At 41.2% G+C, this 22,395-nt stretch overlaps 2 protein-coding genes across 3 annotated transcripts in view; both read right to left on the bottom strand.

The window, feature by feature from the left end:
• Positions 1-9,627, bottom strand: part of syde2 (synapse defective 1, Rho GTPase, homolog 2 (C. elegans)) — a 35,551-nt gene extending 25,924 nt beyond the window's left edge. Inside the window, exons 1-3 of one of the 2 annotated variants that reach the window (XM_058072661.2) lie at positions 7,388-9,627; positions 2,126-2,412; positions 1,261-1,639 (exon numbers count right to left, since the gene is read on the bottom strand). In XM_058072661.2, the coding sequence (XP_057928644.2) occupies positions 1,261-1,639; positions 2,126-2,412; positions 7,388-9,377 (2,656 nt within the window). In that variant the 5' untranslated portion in view covers positions 9,378-9,627. The remainder of the gene's footprint in view (positions 1-1,260; positions 1,640-2,125; positions 2,413-7,387) is intronic. The other variant, XM_058072663.2, reaches the window with a different exon arrangement.
• Positions 9,628-15,294: 5,667 nt separating this feature from the next.
• On the bottom strand, positions 15,295-18,722 carry lg4h1orf52 (linkage group 4 C1orf52 homolog). The gene is made up of 3 exons (XM_058073327.2): positions 18,255-18,722; positions 17,756-17,966; positions 15,295-16,740 (listed from the first exon to the last, which is right to left on the bottom strand). The coding sequence occupies exons 1-3, from the start codon at positions 18,558-18,560 to the stop codon at positions 16,586-16,588; spliced, it is 672 nt and encodes a 223-aa protein (XP_057929310.2). The 5' UTR covers positions 18,561-18,722; the 3' UTR covers positions 15,295-16,585.
• Between the last annotated feature and the right edge of the window lie 3,673 nt (positions 18,723-22,395).

Here is a 22,395-nt window from a genome sequence, read left to right as displayed (position 1 = left end):
ATCTGCGCCAATCAAAATGTGCAAAAATAGCCTAATTTCAGTTGGTTAGTTTCATGATTAGTGCTTGGACTTGATGTTAATTCCTAATCTTACATGGAAAGTTGCTGAGCTACACAAGATGCAGAAATAGTCAGGAATTTGAGGCCAATCTAGGAATTATCTAATAAGAGAATTGTCAGCGTTTCTTAAGGTCTTTCATTTTTGGTGAGTTACTGAAATCTTACTGTAAAATATTTTGGAAAAAAAATTACATTTCTCAAAGCTCAGCAAATAAATGACTCTTTGCCATAGAAGAGTGTTGTTAAAAGTCATAATTATAGGCTTAGCTCAAGATGCACCAATTGGTTCAAACTACCACGTTGCCACAACAGACGGATCAAAAAGTCGGAAGTGAAGAAAGTAAAAAACAAGCTGAGCTTATTAAGAGACAGAGCGGCGTGTGCTGGCTGTCATCGTTGTTTAGATCAAAACAATTTCCAAGAACAAAACTGAATTAACGTATTACTTTTGGCCAGTGGTAGTATTCTGCACTGCGTGTGATGCTGCAATAGGTGACTGTATCATGTGTATACTTTCTTAGACAGTTTTTTTAATCAGCCTGAATTATTTTTGTCTATTATTATGCACATAGCTGCTAACCTCATGTCAATTTAGAACCATAAAGTCATAAATTCTGTCTTTGTTGCTAAAGTTTCTCCAATCTGAAGTTAAACAAATTAAAATTAAATTAAAAGTATTCTCATCGAGTTCTACACAAATGTTATACAAATATTATACAAATAATAATATAAAATAATAATATACATATAATGTATTATATATATTATACTTATATTACAATATATAATATTTATATTAATAGATGAAACATTTTATTATTATAATTTATGATAATTAATGATGTATTTATCTATATATGTTATTATAATGTATGTATTTATTATTTTATTCTTATTAATTATTTTTGTTTTTAAGAATCTGTTCTATATATCTAACATTTTATATTTATTAAAAATATTCTGAATAGGTTTTTAATTTAGCTATGTTTTTTTAAATCACCTCTTTTTGCCACTAGTTCAAAAAAAAGTACAAAAGGTATAAATATGTATTTGGTAGCAAATTAGTTCGTAGTAATATTTCAGCGCTTAACAGCAAAAGGCAGGAACAGAATGACCCAGCAACAAAATGAGTCCTTGATGATGGTGGAACAAAAATGTAGGACTGTAACAATGCCAAGAAGGGTGTGTCTTTTTGACTTACCTATAGATTTGCTGGTAGAATGTCCTCCCTCCTCCTGTGGTTTGCACGCAAGCATCTGTCTGTGCAGATGTAGCGTCTCTGTGGAATGTGCAGCATTCCCCTGACTCCCATCTGCTGAACTGCTTTCCTCATGAGACTCCGGACCGCTGGTCTCCAGGGTTCCCCCGTTGCGAGCCGCATCCCGTCCCTTACTGGGTCTCCTCTGGGGCTCAGATCGATGGGCGATGAGCAGTCGGACGGAGGGTCTGTTGGACACCTCAACTTCATCGTCTTCAGGGATTGGGTTGTACCAGATCTCGCCTTCATCATCTGCATCATTCTCCTCTGTTGGGTCCACGCTCCTTGGGTGAGGCGACGCCTTCGGTTGAGTGACGCTGACCTAAATACAGAGGGGAGACAAAAAAATAAATTGTGCTCCAAACACACTGATATAAATTTGCAAACCAGCTACTTTCTACCACTTATCCTTTTCAGGGTTTGTATCTTCATTGGAACATCTCTAAATTGTTCTGGTGTGAAGGTGGGTGTGAATAGTTGTGTATATGATGCTGCTCAAAGGCAGCTGGAATAGGCTCCAGCATACCCGAGTAAGAACAAGCAGTACCAAAAATGCATAGAGAGATATTCTGTTCAGGGTCAAGGGTGAGCTGAAGCCTATCCCAGCTGATTTTGGCTGCAGCTAGGGACCATTTAGAGTCTTCACTCGACCTAACATGCATGTCATTTGGAATGTCTTTGAATGTGGGAGGAAGTTGGACTCCCCGAAGAAACACCATGCAAACTCCACATATCCCTCTTTGCTACACCTACACAATCCACCAACTAGCCAACACAGTTCTACTTTAAGAAAAACCTTGAGGTTAACCTTGGGAAGGTGCAGATGATCTGGTCGCGACGGTGCTCCCCCTGAACCTCTCAGCTGCTCTGGGGAGGGACTAGGAGGAGGAGGCAGCAGTGTGGAGCACTGGCAGGCCTCCTCCTCAGCTCCTAGCTTGCCTTGCAGCTCTTCCTTCGTGCAATGGTTCTTTCCAAGGGAGCTCTGCTGCAGCCAGTTGCGCTTCTTAGCGACAGTGATGGTGTGGAGGTGTGGTCGCCATGTTGAAAGCTCAGTGGCCTTGGTAGCCCCTTGAGTTGGGACATTGTCATTGAGAGCTGAAGGAAAAGGTTAGATAACATGTGTTGGTTATCATCACTAAAGCCAAAAGCCATTCAAAACAAATTAACCATGATTATTATCAGTAACAGAATAATTGAGGTGCATTCATCAAATCTCGACTGTATCTAATTCATGCCCTGTCAAGTTGAAGGAAACATCTGTATCAAGAAACCAGAGTGCTTATAGTAAATATTAATGCCATAGATACAACACCTTTTGTGTTTGTGTTTGTGTTTTGGCAACCTCAAAAGCCACATATAGTTTGGACATGCCTGCAAAATGCTCTATATTTTATTACTTGACTATTGTAGTCACATGCTTTTATCAGGCTACCACGGGCTCTCAGAGGCCTGTGTTATAAATACATTGTCTTCATGTTCAGCAACAAACGATCTGACAATTTTTTTTTTGTTATTCAGAAGATGGGATGCAGTGAGAGAAAGTTAAATAAGTTGTTTACGCGTGTGTGTTACAGGCTGAGAGATGTGCTCTAACTTGTACCAGAAACCTTTTCAAAAAACAGACAAGCCCTTTGCATGCTTAAATGACAACCTCGACAATTCTCATTGAAATGCATTTGCATCCACGCATCCGCCAAATTAAACAGAACACTATTTTCACTGGAAGAAATTGAATACAAAGCTGCCTGTATGTGCATAATCATTGTGCAACGAGTGAGATTTAATGAGTCTACTCTAGAACTATAAAATTCTGCTGTGCTGAAAGGTGCATAAAAACAAAATGATACTTCCCTCTATATTTTCTGTTCTGAACAGAATTTCAATGAAAAAATGACTGCAAACTTTCTAAGAAACTGCTCTGCTCACCGCCATTGTAATCATTTGTTTTACATGTTTTTTCAATCTAGATTACCCTCTACACAACACAATTTGAATGTTCATGACTACTCCAGTGTCACTATGAAACCCACAACAAACCTAACCAAAGCTATGATCACAGCATCCCTTATTGCGTTACAACAGACAAGCATAGAGGATAATGGCATACCAAAGGACACAGCCTGATCCATTTCTACATTCCTGCTGGTATAAAGAGCAAATAAGGTAGTTTCTAAAACTGTGTGGTTGGAAAACATCTGTAAGAAAATTGAAATGTCAGACTTTCTAAAGTTCCATGAAGGCAAACTTGGGAGTCCCTTTTGCCATTACACAACACTTCACTTCACTACCGTCAGCAAACTTCTTGCCATTTAAGCAATCTGAGATCTATGATATAAACGACTGTGGAATGATATTGGTTTTAACATGGACACGATCCCTGGTGTCTTCCTGGAAAATTTGAGAACTGGACATAAAAATTAAAGGGTCTGTTTGCAGATGTCAAAAGATGTCTATATATGCAAATATATAAAATTTCAAAGTAACTTTAAACAACTTGGCCTCAGTAGTTGTTTGTCTCGAAGAAGATGATTGGTCGCTCATGCCTGGCTCTTTTTCAAGTATTCAAGATTTCCACACACACAATAGTAGTCTCAGTAAGGTGATCAACAATTTGCAGTCATGATGTGGGTCCAATAGGCTAAATTCAATGATAGCTAACTAACATCAGTAGCTAAACTTGGCCAAATTGCTATCATTAGCTGAAAATGTGTTACATTAGATGTAGCTTACATACTCAAAGCAGGAGGAAGGCTAGATATAATGCTATGGAGAAGCCGTTGCATACAGTCTTTTTAAAAATACAGGCGAGTTTTAAGGTTAGTTTTGTCTTGAAAAGTAAAAAGTTAAGATAGTTGGCAGAAAACAAAGCCTGTCTGACTTAAATGGATTTATATTTTCTGCTATGTTCAATATGATGCATAGGTTTCCCTGACAGAAACATGCCTCATAGAGTTTTAAGTACTGTATGTGCTTTAGTTGACATTTTAAATGCTTTGAAGCTGTCTTGTGTCTCCACAGCCCCTAACACTCAACAGTATATGATTTGTAATTCTCCATTCTCAGGGAGGTTATATTTTTCTATGTTTTTTCTCTAAGCATACTTGTAATATAAATATTTAAATTCAGCCTTGTCCTGTATAAAGTCATTTTCTTATTATTGAAAGAATATATTGGGATATAAAAATATCACCCAACAATTGTCATGAAATGTGTAAAGAAATGTGGTACGGTTCAAAGTTGTGGTAAAAACAGGAAATGCATATCCACAAAGATTATACCAATTATGATTGTTTGAACTTGGTGGATGTCTGCATTCTACGTGTGCAGTTCTAGTTTATTCCCACTCAAAACACGATCAATGCATGAGCTGCTACACAAGCCCATAGGAAGAGAGGGTGCCTCTGCATGCTGTTGACAACATGCCAGCGTGCCATCTTCTTTGAGGGGTCTTTCATAACTGGGAAAAGAAACATGTGCTGACACGAACAGCATTCCAGACCACAGCTCCAGATTTACAGCCTTTAACATTGTCTCCTACCACCGCCACACTCCTTCCCGAGCCAAACACCTTTCCAAAGCAATAACAAGCCACTAGTTTGGCTTTATGACAAACAGTTGACGTCATTTTGAGGCCAGAAGTATCATCTACCAATCTATTCACGCTGACATTGGTTTGCAAACACAAACAAAAGTTATAATGACGTGCTGTTGCTTTTCTGGACAAAACGTGTTATGTTTACAACATGTTATGCAGCAATTTAAACGGTAATGTTCAAATATTATGTCCTTAAGCAACAGATCATTAAGCTCCCAGACAACGAACAGCAAAACTGTTAAACATTTTCCTGGCAAATAGTGCCGGGTCGATGATGCGGTAAGGCGTCATAAAATCACACCCCTTAAAAGGTAACAAATGGCTGCAGCCGTTTACCAAAAATACAAGGTTGCATATGTGCGTGCGGGAGAAAGACTGAAGAAGAAGTGGCCTACAGATGAGAACTGGTGTTACGGTTTTGGCTACAGAGCTAAAAACAGAAAAAGCTTATTTCCCGGATGTGCTATTATAAACCTGTCAGTTAACCTCACCCCAAGTACATTGCCAATCTAAATCTTGTAAGTGAATCATGTTCTCTTTACAAACACTTGATCCACTTTCCCATGGGCTTTCCTTTTAGCTTTTACCTCTCCACAGAGGCTCTTCTTTTGATAAGACCAAAACCTACACCAGCTACTTTTCCTGTCCATACAGAGTGCACTTTGTCATTTATACAGAGCTTCGGGCGCCCCTTCCGAGGGAATCTTTTGCTCTGTTCCATGCATTCCTGTTGATGTTCATTCATATGGTAATGAGAATTCTCTGAGTAGATTTTTTTTTCTTTTTACATCAGCACGGGATTGAGATCGTCCGGGGTTGCATCACATGCCAACACTTGCATCCTGCTGAGGTGTCTTGGCAGCAGAGTCGGTGTTTACTACTTCCTCCTGAGTACACTGGCTTAACAATCAAACGCTTCAAAATGTTCCTATGTAGAAGGCGCTCATGTTACTGATTATATGTCATATCAAATTAACTATGACTTAACTAGCAGCTAGAATTTGCCCGATCATGTGAGTTTGTTGGAATATTTCCTGTTGCCTCAGGTTTCTCTTCCATCACTCGGCCTGTCTCTTCAGCTGCCTTTGTTGATAAATATGTCCATGTACAAGCACTTCAGACAGACATATTATTGAGCCTCCAGCATTAGTCGCGTGTGCTTGTGAAAAAAAAAAAAGGTCTAGTATGGCCTGTCACAGCAAACCAAATGGATTGGACAATAGTTATATAGTAGGTTTATATTACACTTACATTCTCACAGTATTATTATTCTGAATCCTCTCAGCAAGCAAGCACTGTCCATTCATGGGAACATAGTGACAAAGAGCAAACAAGTTAAACAGCAGGAACGGCATCCCAAATATTCAATCCAATGTCTTTTAAATGCAAGTTACCATGGAGCTGCCCTGAGCTAATGACCGGGGAGGACATGACAGCCCAACCCCCTTATCCTCAAACACAACCAGAGTTAGTGCACTGGCTCCTGGGCTGCTTTGGATTCCTCTGGACACAGATGTTGGAAAATTCAATGAGGAATCAATAAGGGACAGATGTTGGCGAAAAATCCAAAGACATGACTTTAGTTTTAGACGGAATGACAGACATAGAAGTGAAGCTGGAAGTACGCTGGGACAACGTTGAACGCAGAGGCCTGCCTCTGAGAAGCCACAGATCACACTCTATTTCTAGCAGCACAGCACTGTGACAGTCAACAACAGCCTGCACACATGGTAGCTCAACTATTTGCTCTGGAAAAGACTTCTGCAGCAGCTCACATGCTCAGCGCTAAACACATATGCTCAAAGAAAGCAAAAACATGATCGGTATTAGGTGATAGTTTATGGTATCACTCATATCAATGCAACACAAAAAAAAACGCTCGAAACTTGCAATTTTAGTCAATGTGGAAGCTGGAAGCAGACACTGTAGAACATCAAATTAACACTGTGGTATGATTTTACCATCTGCTTACAACTGGAAGCTAATTTGCTTCACCGCCACATCCCTGTATACACTCCTGTTTGGTTCGCAACATCTGAGCAAAGAGATGTTCAAAGACATGTCAACATCCTGTTAGTGCAGCTGGTTTCATGATACAGATGTTTTCACTGTAATGCATTTAAACACAGTCAAATGTCATTCACACACAAATCCCACCACCAACACCAGAAAAGCTGAATGAGTTAGTTGTTAGACTATACTGTGAGTGATCCCATCTACAAATTGATGTGCTATTAATTTTGTGTTAAAATGCACCTAAATTAGTGTGAAGAAGAGAACCCGCCACCGGTTAGAGGATCTTAAAAGAAAGCAAAGAGGTCTGAGGTGTCTCGTCCCTTTGCTTTGCATCCAGAAGAGAAGTGCCACCAGACGGATTTTACTATGAGTGGAGGAGGATGATGATAGTAATCACAGACAAGTTCGCTGATTGAGAAGATCCACAGGAGTTGAGGTCACTCTGTGCAGCCTTCCTACCTGGATGCCATGGTATCTTGCTTGCAGGGGACTTGACCGATTTTACCACTCTGCTGGATGTTTGGACCCCTGGCTTACACAACGCCCCCTGGGTCACCTGCAGAGACGGTCGCTCTTGATTTTGGCTCCCACCGCGGGACGAGGATGAGCCTTCTATGCGTTGCTTCATTTCCGATGACAACAGTCGGCCTTTGTGCATCCACTCTTGCATCTTATTGACCGTAACACCGTGTCCCTTGTTGACTGAGTTGGCTCTGTGTGCTCGGACCCCAGTCGACTGCTGCGTGTCGTCATGATCTGGAGTTGCTGGTGCTTCTGTGTTGCTGTCAGAAGAACCAGTGAGGCTATTGACTGAACCACTGCTTTCAGCGAGGTGCTCGCTTTGGTCTTCCTCACAAGCAGCTTCTTGAAAACGCTCGTTGTAGACCATCAGAGGGTTCGAAGAGTCACACGCTGTTTTAACTTCAGCATCTTCACTCTTTATATCTGATTTTATCTCGGGAATCAGTTCATGGTCACAAATGACCGGACTGGTTCTAAGAGGATTTGTGCAAAGCAGAGGTTCACCTTGATACCTGATGGCGCCGTCACTAGCAGAGCGCACTAAAGTGGGTTTTCGCTTAGCAACACGCAGGTTCATCATGCTCTTACTAGTCAGTGCGCTCTTGAGGTCTAACTCGTGGTTTCCATTTAGGCACAGCAGTACGGAGTCAGTATCAGACACCTGCTGAGGGCTGGGGTCCCCCCCGGACGACCAGGAGTCACTGTCCATGATTTTACCAGACAACCTTGAGCACAAGCTATCCTGAGAGTGGCTACTACAGGAGGAGATGGTTTGATACTCGGTTAAATTGCCACTAACCTGCTGGACATCCAGACTGATATCATTCATAGCGTTAATCAGGAGGTAATAAGCCTCTTTCAGCTGGTTCTTAAGTCTGTCTGTTTCCTGGGCACTGGGACTCTCATCAGTTTGTTCTTCATCCTGACCTACGTGGGGCAGCGGCACAACATCACTATCACCTGCGTTTTTTGCTTTGACAGCTTCATAGAAAGGCAGAATTTCATTATCATAATAATCATCATCCTCGCTGTCTAATGGACGCCTGAGTGGTCCTTTTGTGGCGCACATGGATGCCATGTTAATATCACACATTTCTAGCTCAGTAGGGAAGACCGCAGGGCTCTGCAGAGGGCACCTGAAGCCACCGGAGTATTCAGGGTCAAAACTCTCAATTGTTCTGAAAAGATTTTCTTCTGTGTTACCACACATCAGCGTTGTGTCCAAACTTTGCTGGTTGTCAAAACTCTTGTTTGTGTTGTGTATATTTACAGTAACTACAGTCCTTGACACACGTTGGGAATGTCCTTTGACAATGGGATCCCTATCGGCTGTAGTACAAATCCCAGTTCGTTCCTTGGAATAAATATGGCTTGAATTGTCCCCGAACCCTATTGAATCCCCAACGCCACACTGCCAAGGAACCGAGATGAAATGTTTCTTCTGGGTTTCTCCAAACGACACACCTCCTGAACCTGAAATGGTGATTCTGACATCAGAAGCAGGATCCCAGTGGCTCGTATCAGCCTCTCTAATCGTGTACCCCCCAAACTGCACCTCTCTTTGAAGTGAGCCCCCCAGGAGCGGCACATTAACCCGAACCCCGCCCCCGCTGCCGAGCTCCGGAGGACATGAGCCGGCTAACTGCGAGTCACAACCTTCGGTGTGTACCACTGGTCCGTCAACACAATTCTCATACGTACTCATTCTTTCTGCCATGTAATCCAGCCCTGGTAGCGACACTAGCGGGCAAGCCTGGGCGAAGTCTCGCTCCATTTCCAAAACTTTTTCTTTACCTTCTCGGCCCGCATTCGCCGCCACAGCAGCAGCAGCAGCAGTGGAGTCCAATCCAGCGCCGAGCGTCTCTCCTTTCTTGGATTTCTTCCCTCGGAGTTTCGCTAGTAAAGTCCTCCGTAGAGGATCAGCCATTCCTTTACCCTTGCCCCTCGGTTCCTTTCAGCACGCTGGTTCCAGAGGGAATGAGGCGGGTAGGTTGTCCTCGCTCGCCGCGGTCACAGCTCGCCGGGCGGACGGCCTCGTAGCCATTCTCCGCTGTCACCTCCGCACTGGCGACACGCTCTCTGCAGCATGCATTTACTCCCCCTCTCCTTTCTTCCTCTCCACACCACCTTTTTTCTCTCTCGCTCTCGCACTCATTCTTTCTCTCTCTCTCTCTCTCTCTCTCTCTCTCTCTCTCTCTCTGCCTGCATACACACGCACACCCTCCCTCCCTCTATTGCGCCTCACTTCACCTTGCAGCTCAGATAAAATATTCACAACTTTGCCAAACGTACAACTGAACACCAGATAAAGATAAAGCATATTCAGGACTGGAAAAATATAAATGGATTGGTCTATGAGGACCATTAACTGCAATATCTTGAGTTGAGATCTTCCTCTCTACAGAACAGTGCTGCTATTAGTGTATGATGAACCCTTTACACTAATCCGTGCTATTAGCAGTACATTACCCCAAAAATGCCCATATTTTAACACTCTAAGCGTGGTCTTCAATAAAAGTCATCCTCATGTGTGTCACTACAAAAATTGTTCCCAGTGGGATCTGAGTGGAGGGCAGGCAGGAAGTGATGTCAAGACTTCAGTGTTGGCGTGGGTTACTGCAGCAACAGTAGCCCTTGATCATATTAGGTATTTATTCAGGATTATTTTTTATTCTGGATTATTATTTGTGCCTGTTTGTTTCAAACCTGCAATAACAGCTTGTTGTTTCGGAAAATCAAGTCTGCTATTTGTGTGTCTCACTAAAGCATTACGGTAACATTACTGACACCTAGTGACCAGTGTAGAATACTACAAATCATCCACGGCGTCTTTGAATGCGTCTTTTGAATGCCTTAATTTCCAATGAATCATCACAACTTTGACACAGTCCGTCCCCCCCCCATTACCCCTGATTATTGACAGGTGGAACGGTTCTGGATTTATAAATATGGACCCTTGCAAGACTACTGTATGGACTTCAGTGGTTTACTGCAGTATGGGTAATATGAGTCTGTTAATTCTGACACTTAAACACTTAAAAATACTATATAATCTGGAATCAGAGTCACGGTCTGGCCTTTTGCCTGGTCCGTCTCTAAAGAGGCTGACCTGCTGATCCAAACGCCAAGCACGAATGAGCAGGTTTTTCAATAAATATGAAATCTGCTAATCGGTACATCCACTGTATGTGTTTTACTGCACGTGTCTGGAGTGGGAACTACAGTTCTGTAGCTCAAGCTTCTCCACTGAAATTCAGCACATATTTGTCTGTGAATTGTGAATTAAAGTCAGTTGCCCACTTTCACTAGTGGGTGTGAAGGCATTTTAGCAAACAGAAGGGAAAACAACTCTCATGGCAGGGGAACATGTGCTGGGATGCTACGTTTACATTACACTTTAAAAGAGCTGGATTTAAGGATTGTGTTTTTTTTATAGGTTCATCTTCATTATGCCGCAAATGAAGATGTTTTCTCCCCTTTTACAAACCCACGCAGCACGCACAGCGAACCACATGATGGACTGTTGGCGATTATTGACACTGACACTTTTATCTGAAGTGTATCTTGAGTAATCCCCTCTTCTTTGACCCTGTGGCTAACCCAGACCAAGCTGGCAAGCAAGAGGGTTGAGGAACCACAGAAAAGGAATGAAACATTCGTCACTTGAACCTTAATCCATTTGTTTGCTGTTGCCTTTACTTGGAATGTGCAGAAGGACGAGCTGCTGAAAAGAGCTGCTAGGGTACGAGCACACACACACACACACACACACAGTCACTATTCGCAAATTGTTAAAGCACTCTTTTGCTTCAAATCGCTAATAGACACATGAATAAGAGCATTTACCAGCAAAGCTATGCTTCCATACTGAGCCCCCAACTCCCTACCCCCCCCCAAACCACCACTATACCCTCAGTAAAATGTGATAAGCATCTGTTATTACACTGCAGGAGCCGTAGAGGCCCTGACGCCTCGGCTTGCCTCCCCGACTGACTGACTGACTAGACCCTGTCTGGGCAGTTATTTACAGGTCAAAACCTGCAGGCTGCATTATTGTGTTTTTGCGAAAGAGAGACCTGAGGGGGAGAGAGGAGGAGTGAGGACAGGCACAAGCCTTTGAGTTAGGACACACTCCCTGCAGGGTGCGAACCCTGATTTGGTGATAAATAATGTCTAACAGTTAAGATTTCATGCTGAAAATGTCTTGCAAGCCTTGAATAGTGGTCTTATTCATATGTATGGTAATGGTAATGTTTTTATTTCATTTGAACATGCATCAGATTACAATTAAATGCATCACATAATCAGTTCACAGTTCCACATGTCCAAAAGGAGTAGGAAGAAGCAAAGCTTATTAAATCCTACCCCTCCATCTGGTACTTTTACAATCAGTAACTGTTACATTTGTTCACTTCCTGCTTTCCTAATATGGATTAAGGTGTTTTTTTTTTTTTTTTTTTTTTTTGTCACGCAAAGTACGAGGTGATATGACCATACAATGACATAATGGGTACTATAGTAACTGTCAATATAGTGATATATATAGCACATCATGACTGGTTCAAGACTCTTCATCCTTGTATTTAGCAAACATCAACTGCTTGTATTGTTTCTTGAATTGGCTCATCCTTGTGCATTGTTTGAGGGTCTTACTCAATCCATTCCATAGTTTGATTCCACTTACTGAAATGCTATGGCTTTTTAATGTAGTCATAGCATAGAAGTGTTTCAAATGTAGTAGTTCTTCCCTGAGATCATATTTCTCCTCTCTTGTAGAGAAGTATTAGATGACATTTTTAGGTAATTGGTTGTTTTTAGCCTTATGCATTATTTTAGCTGTTTGAAGATGAACTATATCAGCAAGTTTTAGTATTTGTGATTTTAGAAATAAGGAGTTAGTATGTTCTCTGTAGGCGGCATTATGAATTATCCTTACTGACCTTTTTTGCAGTTCATTTCGTGAGTTAATATAGTCAATATAGTGTCAATATTGTGATGTATATAGCACATCATGACTGGTTGAAGACTCTTCATCCTTGTATTTAGCAAACATCAACTGTTTGTATTGTTTCTTGAATTCGCTCATCCTTGTGCATTGTTTGAGGGTCTTACTCATTCCATAGTTTGATTCCACATACTGAAATGCTATGGCTTTTTAACATAGTATCTGGGATATTAGAAGTGCAGAAATAAACAACATACGGTATGCACGAGGAGAGAAGAAAAATATCCACTAGTCGAGTACTGCTCTGCATGCTGGATGGAAAAAAAAAAGAGAAAGTCTTTTCTGTCCCCCACCAAACCACCACCCCCTACTAACAGTCACTTGCAGCCTTTGTGAAGGCAGTGGCAGAACATCTGCTTAGCTGCCCCCCATTCAGACAGTCTGCTCAGAGAAAAGGAAAACTGGATGTATGAGAAAGCAGAAGGAAATGAAAAGTGGACAGACTCTATATTTGTGTGTGTGTGTGTGTGTGTGTGTGTGTGCACCTGACTGTGTGTAGTAGCTTTGCAGCTGTTGGGTCTCCCCTCCTGATGGTTCCCCATTGTTCCCTCTCTCTGTGTCTCTGGCTTGCCCCCTCTGTCCCGGCTGCTTTATGGGCCTTCCTCTTTTCTAAGTGTGCACCACAACTAAATTTATGTGCTGGACACAAGCCTTTCTCAGGGTATAAATTAGGCAGGATGATGGCTGTCAGTGATGCCTTGTCCAGAGGCCGGCAGCTTTATATCCCAGAGAATCGCATTATTGCTGCAGGCATTCACTCATATTTTACAACAAAAAAACCTTCACGGGACATCAAATATGTGTCACTGCAAATTACTCATGGTATCTATTACACTGTCACATTGAAGTTGTGAAAATGTGGGTTAGCTTTTGAACAAAAGATCCGATACTACTCTACTTTGCTGATTTCTTTCAAAAGAGTTTGTACCTAGGGCCACCCCTGGCAAAATTGGGGATCGTAGCAGAATTTTATTTTCCTCTCCTGCCTCAGGTTGATTTGGTGCTACATGCGTCACAGCAGCGATGCACATCCCATGCACATTTGCCCCTTTGCACCAAATGGGGCCCCCCGTGGATTGGATGGATTGTGGGTCCTTACACACAGCAAGTTTAGGGAGGGGCGGCCCTGTAACAAAAATACTATTTGTGCAAAAGGAAAAACAAAGTCAGCTGGGATAGGCTAAAATAGATGAATGGCTGGGAATATTTGCTTTGGTTAGAGTCCATTTTGGTTTGAGTCGGACCTTCTGGAATGGAATAATGACGCTAACCAAGGCAACACTGCACTTCCTTTTTGCTTTCTTGTCATTTCAAAATGGTGAAGGGTCACATGCTGAATACAGGAAGTGAACAAACAAATGTCTTAGGAATTGATGTGAAATAGAGAGGGAGTAGGATTAGATAACATCTGCTCCTTTTTGAACATGTGGAATTGTGAATTGTAATACGCTTCTGGTTAAACCTGCGATTGGCTGGCGACCAGTCCAGGGTGTACCTGGTGTATTTTTCCAGTTATTTATTGAAATTCCAGTTGTTGAAGTCTAATGAATAGTTTGTAATGGTAGGTAAGTGGGGAAGTATCAGAGCTTTAAAAAAAAACGGTAAGGTTAACCAAAACTGAAAAATAATGTGTATTTAACAATTATACAAAAAGTCTGCATAAAAACAGTGTTCAGGACACATTGTGGTAGAGTGATAGAGTGGGAAAGTTATTTTATGCTTCAAAAATGGCAGGAAAAATGGGAATTACCATTTTAAAACTTAAAAATGTAGGTTTTTCCAAGTGTTCTAAAACATTTTAACAGGTATTCTATATATGCAAATCTGCATATATGGAATACATTCCATGTATGCATGTTCAACCTAAAATTAAACCATTACCATTGCTAACAAACTGCAATCAAAACAAAAGACCCAAAGACCTGTGAGATTGAAACGATGATTGTAGAATAATTTCATTGTCAAAAAGCCTCTGGAGGTGGGACACCCTTCAATTAAGAGAGCACAGTACAGTACTTCATGTACCACTTTGAACACACCATAAAGGTCAGAATATCCTCTGCCAAAAATTCTACCAAGCATATGAAAAAAGGTATTGATTATTAACTAAAGCTTTGAGGAATGGGCCTGTAGTTGCAGTGCTGGTATGCAGTTTTAAAGAGGAATTGCAATGATGTAATGCTTTTGTTTATATGCCCCAATGTATTTGTGTATTCTGACATCAGCATACCAAGTTACTGAATTATGAAAAACTAAACTGAGCTGCGAATGGAATCTTCTCCCTACTGTCTGACTTAGAAGTCTGACCACAACATTGATTGCAAAGTTTGTGGAATATGTGGAAAAATGTTACCTCAACCTCCATTTTGGAAATAGTGCCACACTATTACAGTAAATTATATTACGCTTCTGTCTGAGCATTTCATTTCATGTCCAATGTGAGACCAGAGCTGTGGTTTAAACTATGCAGCGTGATTTGAATTATGTAGCCCCCTCCTCCCCCAAAAAGATGGTACTGTATCTTCATGCTCATCATGAGCGATCTGGTTATGTGTAGTAGAGGTGTAGTAGAAGCTAATGAATCAAAATAATTAATGATAGCAAATACAAAATTTATTTCAACAATATTTTTGCTATTGTGGTTGAGAGGGACCAGAAAAATAAATTTCTCAGTATGATGCAGTGTAGTCCTACAATCCTTTAATGCAGGTGGAACCATAATAAAGGGCTTTACCTTTATTGTGGTTTTTAGGTTTTCAATGCAGACTGTCCAAATTCTCAAAATAGCCCAGAAATGTTTGGGTGAGAATGTACGATAAATTGAGAAGTGGTTTGTTAATTATGATAATTCTGCATGATTAAGATGTAGGAATACTATAGGAATGCTTTCAATGTAATTCCAATAAAGAGCCGAGATGCTTCCCAGCTAGTTGTGTGTGTGATTAGTACTTCTTCAACGGTAATGGCTGTGGCCTTTCTGGTCATTTCAGTCTGAATATGGTTGATACAATCAGTCTGCGGGTACGCATTACAGACAAAGCCAGGCACATACCTGGAAGCTGGAATCTTATCAGAAGCATTTTTACTGCTATTTCATGTCTACCCATGATGACAGATAGGCTCAAAGAATTCCTGTGATCACCAAACTGTACCTAAGCGGAGACTCTTTTTTTTTTTCCTGTGTTTGAAAATTCATTAGAATTGCTTCAGTGCTCCCATCCATCTTCAATGCTGCTTGTCCTCACTAGGGTCACAGAGGTATGCTGGAGCCTATCCCAGCTGACTTTGGTTGATAAGCAGGGTACATCCTGGACTGGTCGGCAGTCAAATGCAGGCTTTGGTGCTTCCATAATATTGAAAGAAGGAACATGTGGGTAGACTTGGATTCAGTAAGACATATTTGTGAGGTGGTGTGAATGTTAAAAGATGAAATATCAACCAATGAGATGACAGATTAGGCCTGTAAAATACATTTGGTTTAATGACGATCAGCCATTTCTTGAGAGACAAAAATCCAGTTTTCTTCTGCATTACACTTAAAGAAGTTCAACAATATGAATTACTTCCACCCCGGATGCGTGAAATGTGCAATGAAAAGAAAACATTGAACAAACAGTATGACAGATGTAAAATATCCAACATGTGACAACCTATGATGACCATTACCTTTCAGAGACAACATTGATGAATGACGAGACTTGTATCTGACAGCATGGCAGTGTCAAAACTTGGCAGTGGATTTTTGAGTAGCATAACGGCGCCATCTGGTGCCAAAAAGCAGAGTGAACCGGTCAAGCGGCTGAGATGTTACCATAACAACACAGCATAATTACCAAAAATTGAGTAAAGCACATGACAAATAAAAACAATGGACAAACGGCGCCACACTGTGTAGAATTAATTCAAATAGACCAGCATTATGTTTGTTTTGAATTTGGTCATTAAGTCAAAAGAGCAATATTGTATTGTGAAAATAATAAAACGCAAATGTAAAAAGGAACCAAAACAGTCAATCCAAGTCCAATCTCGACCAAGAACAGCGAGCCACCTGAGCAGGTTGTGCTAATGCTCTTTCCTGACGTAAAATATTCACATATGACAGTGATTCCATTTTGTAGCCACTTTGGATGTCACTCAATCTTCTGTCTCAGGATCCTTTTCTCCTCTTCTACGAAATTCTTGTCAGAAGTAGCTTGTCCCAAATCCCTCTTCCTCTTCTCCTTCTGTTGAAAGGTCTCCACTCGTCGTTTCTTGGCTGACCCAGGAGCCCCCTTAGACTCCTCATCTAATCAGATTAGAACGTTTGAGAGGACTGGAAATTAGTCTAAAGTCACATGAACAGGCAACACAAACATACAAGCAGGTGGGAAAATAAAATAAACGTGTTGGTTTAAAAGAAATACAGCGCAGTAATCCCGGCTTCACTATCACTATCATTTTCAAAAATATGGATATTACTAGTTAAAACATATGTATATGTAAGCAAATGTATATTTTTTTTGCCTGACTGATATGTAGTATTCCACACTGGTCACAAAGTGTCAGTAATGTTTGTTGAGACACACGAGCATCGCACCTGATTGCCAGAACAACAGGCTTTTATTGCAAGTTTGAATGGTCTTACAATAATACAAGTATAAAGGTCATTACAGGGCCCTCTAATGTTAGAAGCCGCATTTAGAAGGCTGAAAACAGGTTTTCTATGCACAAAAATATGAAATTATCCCATATATAAAGAAGGAATCCTACTTGGTGTAAATCCTCTTATCACAATCGGGTCTGCGATAAATTAGTTAATAGCGTCCAAGCGTGTGAAATGTGAAAGTTTTTTTTCTTAAACCATTTTCCCTTTTGCTGCATTACTGCCTCCACTGGTACCCCATGGATTCTAGTTCGTTGTTACACTATTACATTCATGTTACATTTCAGTTTGGTCTTCAGCTTGAATGCATATATTTTCATTCTCAGGTGTGTTGCAAGTTAAAATAAAATTTTAAAAGTTATAATGTTATAATCTGATTTAACATTTTTATTGTAGAAAAAATATATTTCCTTGTTAAAGTGCAAAAGTCTAGGGTTTTAACTGTGAACATCTGAGTTTGTGTTGCTGTTTGCAACATGTAAATGTGACCAGATGTATTTAAAATGTACCTTTTCGTGCTTTGAGGATAAAAAGGGACCCCAGTGTGTCATATGTGGTTCACTCTGTGGCTTTTTTTATTTGTATTGATATCCACACAATCATATACTATATGCATTTAAATGCTACTGACTCATATGCATATTTAAGCCGCACTGACCTGAATCATTATGTTGCTCCTCAGGAGGAAGGAACTGGGCTTTGCCTGTGTTAGCCTTTGGTGCATCTTCACCATTGTCCTCATACACATTGGACCACTTTATAGCCATGTCCAAGCCTGGAGGAGGCCCCTTCTTCTTCTCAGGCTCTGCTGCATAACTTTGGGGTGGGGGCACAGCATTTGTGACCCATGGCTTAAACTCCTTTGGAGCCTGAAAACAGCAGCAGAAGAAGACAGAATGAAACCAGGTGGCCCTGGAGGAACGTATTCAGATGGCAAATATGTATGCTTCAAAATAAATACAGATCATTTATAGAAGAAGAAAACAAAAATAAATAACTTGTCCTGGACACAAATGACATTAGCCCATGTTATTCTTAGCTGTGGTTTCATTCAGCTATTTTGTGTAAAAACAGAGTGCTTTGTCATAATTGTCATCTAGTATCACTTTTACACGTTTGTTTAACAATAAAAAGACGGGATTAATTGCTGTTTTTACCTCTTCGGGAGCCTTTACTGTAAGACTATCCCAATCTATTTCCTTATTCAGAGGATTGTAGAGAAAAGCTGGTTTAGACACAGACTTGAACAGCTCCTCTGGTTTTGGTAGAAGACTTCCACCGGTAGCTGGTTTGCTCCCTTGCTGGGAAGAAATTGATTTACTTCCCTCGGCGTCTCTCCCCTCCTTCTGGCTCGGTTCTCCCCGGTCGTCCTTAGCCTCTTCGCCTGAGTCGCTGCTGTCGCTCAAATCGTCGTAGCTTGAAAAGAAACCCAATGAGCCAGTCTTCTTATCGTCAGTCATCATGTAGAGCTACGTATTTTTGGTGTCTACGCGAACCGTTTAAACGCAACTCCACAGAACCAAGGTTAATGTACAATAAATATGCATTTAGTCTGTTACGTTTCCACAGCTTGACTCCATTTTGAATCAGCCTCCAATACGGCCGTAAAGTAGCACGTGTCGTAAAGAAGTCGCAAAGATAAACCATCGAACAAAACCATCATTGTAAAGCAATCTGGAATCGTTCATTCTTTTTTTTCGTCTGCAGACTATTAAATACAAACAAGCATAGCAAATGCTAATATCCGTTTAAAAATATGTCTGTCTGGGAACAGTGCCAAAAGTATTACTATTATAAGGCAGAGGGAAATGTACTCTGCTGTAACTGCTTTGGACATTGTCTTTAGCAACGGAAAAACATGATGTGCTTACACTGTTTTACCACTAGATGTCAGTATAATGCAGCCAAAAAGAACAGTCACATGTTCCAACCACCTTTGCTCACATGAAAAATGTGGTGAGTTCAAACAAAAGGCGCTGTCTTCTAAGTTGAGTGTCCCATCCATAACTAAATACCTGGAAATAAAAGTTGAAGTGTTTCTCTCTGGTCTTGTATCCGTCTTTTGATGTCAAATCCAAATATTCTCAGTCTACGACAAAAATAGGAGGGATTGATTGACACCACTGTTCCAATACTTGTGGAGGGAACTGTAGAACTAAAAGGTCTCAAATGCAGGCAGTTAAACAATAGTGATTGCATGGCAGGTTTGTGGTCAACATGCACGCCTTCATGGATGTAGACAGAAAGCCCGTGGCTTACTTCTTTCATTCAATCAGTCTCCATTGAAGCTAACCATGTTGTGACAAATTCCCCATAGAGGTGAAAAGCCACGCCGCTTCACGTCTCAACTGAATCTGGCCAAATGTCTTTATTTAATCAATTAGTTGAAATTATCAATAGCATAAAAATGTTGTGCTACACACATGCTGATACTGTATGTAAATGTATTCACTAATATATTATGTTGTTTTTAATTGTAAACAAATGAATCCAGTCTTCCCAGATAATTACATCTATATAGAAGTCATCATAGTGTGGTTTTATTTGTAACTTCTTTCCTAAAATGCACCTTTCATGCCTTTTCCACATCTTCTTAATTACTGACTCCACAAAACATGCTGATATCAATAATAATGCTAAAATGCTAATGCTTAAATCTAATAATGCTGCACTCTGTTGTTTACACAGTTCAGCCGAGTTCAGAGACCTTACCCGTTTGTTTGAGTGAGGGAGTTTTCATGTAAATACAGACTTTAAACAGCCTGTCAAAGTATTTGCAATTAAGTCGGCCTCTGGCTTGTGCCACTGAGGTGACCTTTAACCTGAGGTTCTGTTGATGTAGCGGGGCGACAGGCGAAGGAGAATCAGTGGCCCTGAAACAGTTAATGGGAGAACAGACAGGCTTATGTCAAGATTAGGGGTGTCCAAAGTGCGGCCCGGGGGTCCATTTGTGGCCTGCAGCTATTAAAAAAAAAGAATATATATATGATTATACCAATTTTCAGCCCTTTGTATTGACATGTGGACTCCCATAGAGCAGCTACACACAATAACCAGAACAGAAACCTTTCTAGATCTGCACCTATGCTAGGTGTATTTCCTTGGATTTCCAAAACGGTCTATTTTAATTGATTCCACCCACAAACTGCCAAACCCCAAGTTCTAATTTTGTCAGTATAGGTATTGATAATAAATGCATGAACCCTTTGGAGGGCTACCAGAAAAATGGTTAGGAGCTACTAGTAGCTCATGAGCTACTGTTTGAAAACCCTTGAACTCAAAGAGTGGTAATGTAGGCACCGCTGGTGTGGTGGAGCTCAGGAGAAGATGGACGTGAGGGCGCTGCCTCCACCTCGCGTGCCCAAGGAGAAGCACTCATTGTTGGACACACTTTGTCAGGAGTACTGCTGGTGTCGCGAAGCTCAGTAGAACCAGGACGCAAGGCCACTGAGTCCACCTTGCCTGCCCAAAGAGGAGCTTTCATTGTCAGACACACTTTGTCATGGAGCTCAGGAGAACAGAGATGCGAGGGCGCTGCATCCACCTCTCGCCTGCCTGAAAAGGAGCACTCATTGTCTGACACAATGCAGACTTCAGCAGAAACCGAGCATTCAGAGCTACAGCAGCATTGTTATTATGATTATTAACATTGTTATGGCTAGGAGACCAGGGTTCAATTCCACCCTCTGCCATCTCTTTGTGGAGTTTGCATGTTCTCCCCGTGCATGCGTGGGTTTTCTCCGGGTACTCCGGTTTCCTCCCACATTCCAAAAACATGCTAGGTTAATTGGCGACTCCAAATTGTCCATAGGTATGAATGTGAGTGTGAATGGTTGTTTGTCTATATGTGCCCTGTGATTGGCTGGCGACCAGTTCAGGGTGTACTCCGCCTCGTGAGGATAAGAGGTAGAAAATGAATGAATGGCTGGAGACTGGAGGAGACAAGCAAGGGGGTTAACACTGCAGTGGGGAAAAACAAGAAGATTTTCGAGTTTGCAAGAAGAAAGTGTGGGTGATCTGGGTTATAAGGACACACCGAGTCGAGGGAGTCTTGTGGGCTGTGGAAGGTGATGATCCTCATCACATGTTCAACGATGTCCTGCAGAGTGACTGGCTGTGGGGTAAGCACACACAACACATTCAACCCAATGCCCTCCTCATGCTTTGATTTTCAGTGCTCCTTGTGACCTCCACAGCGTCATACGACAAAAGTCCATATCTGAGACTGGTAAGCTGACTCTGAGTGGCATCTCATCATTGGGATGAACGTCAAAATGATGACTTGTTTTTTCATTCAAAAAAGGAAACGAAGAACACATCAGATCAATTTCAAATACATTTATCATACCAAAAGCTGTTTCCAAAAGTCCACCTTTACCTTGACGACATAAACAGAACTCAAGTAGAGGACAGTCCTCCTGAAACAATCCTAGATAATAATACACTACAGTAAAAAACAAAAAAATCACAGAATAAAATCACAACCAACCGTGATATGATCGAAACAGAAAAGGGGGAAAAGGGCAGATTAAGGGTTTGTTGCTTGCCACCTGGTGAGTGTGTGGGGTCGGAGGGTGTGTTCACACCAGCCCTTATTAATCCGGTTAAATGGAATACTGTAGCATTTACCCCTGTGGTGCAGTTTGCTTGGATTAATGTGAACAAGAGACCTGGATCTTGCTGCAAACCAGCCAACAAACCCTTGGTCCCTTTCGTGTACAGGACTATTTATGAACCACTATCAAGCCAAACTGTCTTCCTCCTGTGATGGTGGAATGAGTGTTGAAATTGCAAATAACAACACAATCATTTATATTTTCTTTTTATAGTACATCCAGAATTTATTCACATTACTTCACTTTTTCCACATTTTATATTCCAGAGAAATCATATGTTCAGTAATGCCTTGTTGATTGTGGTAAACTGGTTCCAGAATAGCGATGGGAAACTCGATTCCTTTTACTGACTCAAGTTTTTATGAGTCACTCACTAAAGTGAAGTGAGTACTCAATTTAAAAAAACGCGATTGTTCATATTGTTGTGGTTGTGGCAGATCCGCCCCTTTAAAAATGTAAGAAAATGGACCCAACCTAATAAAGCGCCTTCCTACAAAGTATTTGGAGTCTGGTTATTCTGTTTGTAAAATGATGTTATAATAGCCACATGCAATCATTCATTCATTTTCTACCGCTTTTTTCTCACGAGGGTGCTGGAGCCTATCCCAGCTGTCTTTGGGCGAGAGACGGGGTACACCCTGGACTGGTCGCCAGCCAATCACAGGGCACATATAGACAAACA

The sequence above is a fragment of the Doryrhamphus excisus genome, linkage group LG4, assembly GCF_037039965.1.
Source record: "Doryrhamphus excisus strain RoL-2023G ecotype Guam linkage group LG4, RoL_Dexc_Guam_v1.1, whole genome shotgun sequence".
NCBI classification, from domain to species: domain Eukaryota; kingdom Metazoa; phylum Chordata; class Actinopteri; order Syngnathiformes; family Syngnathidae; genus Doryrhamphus; species Doryrhamphus excisus.
Note: the sequence above shows the minus strand (reverse complement) of the source record. Positions and strands in the feature narration are given on the sequence as shown.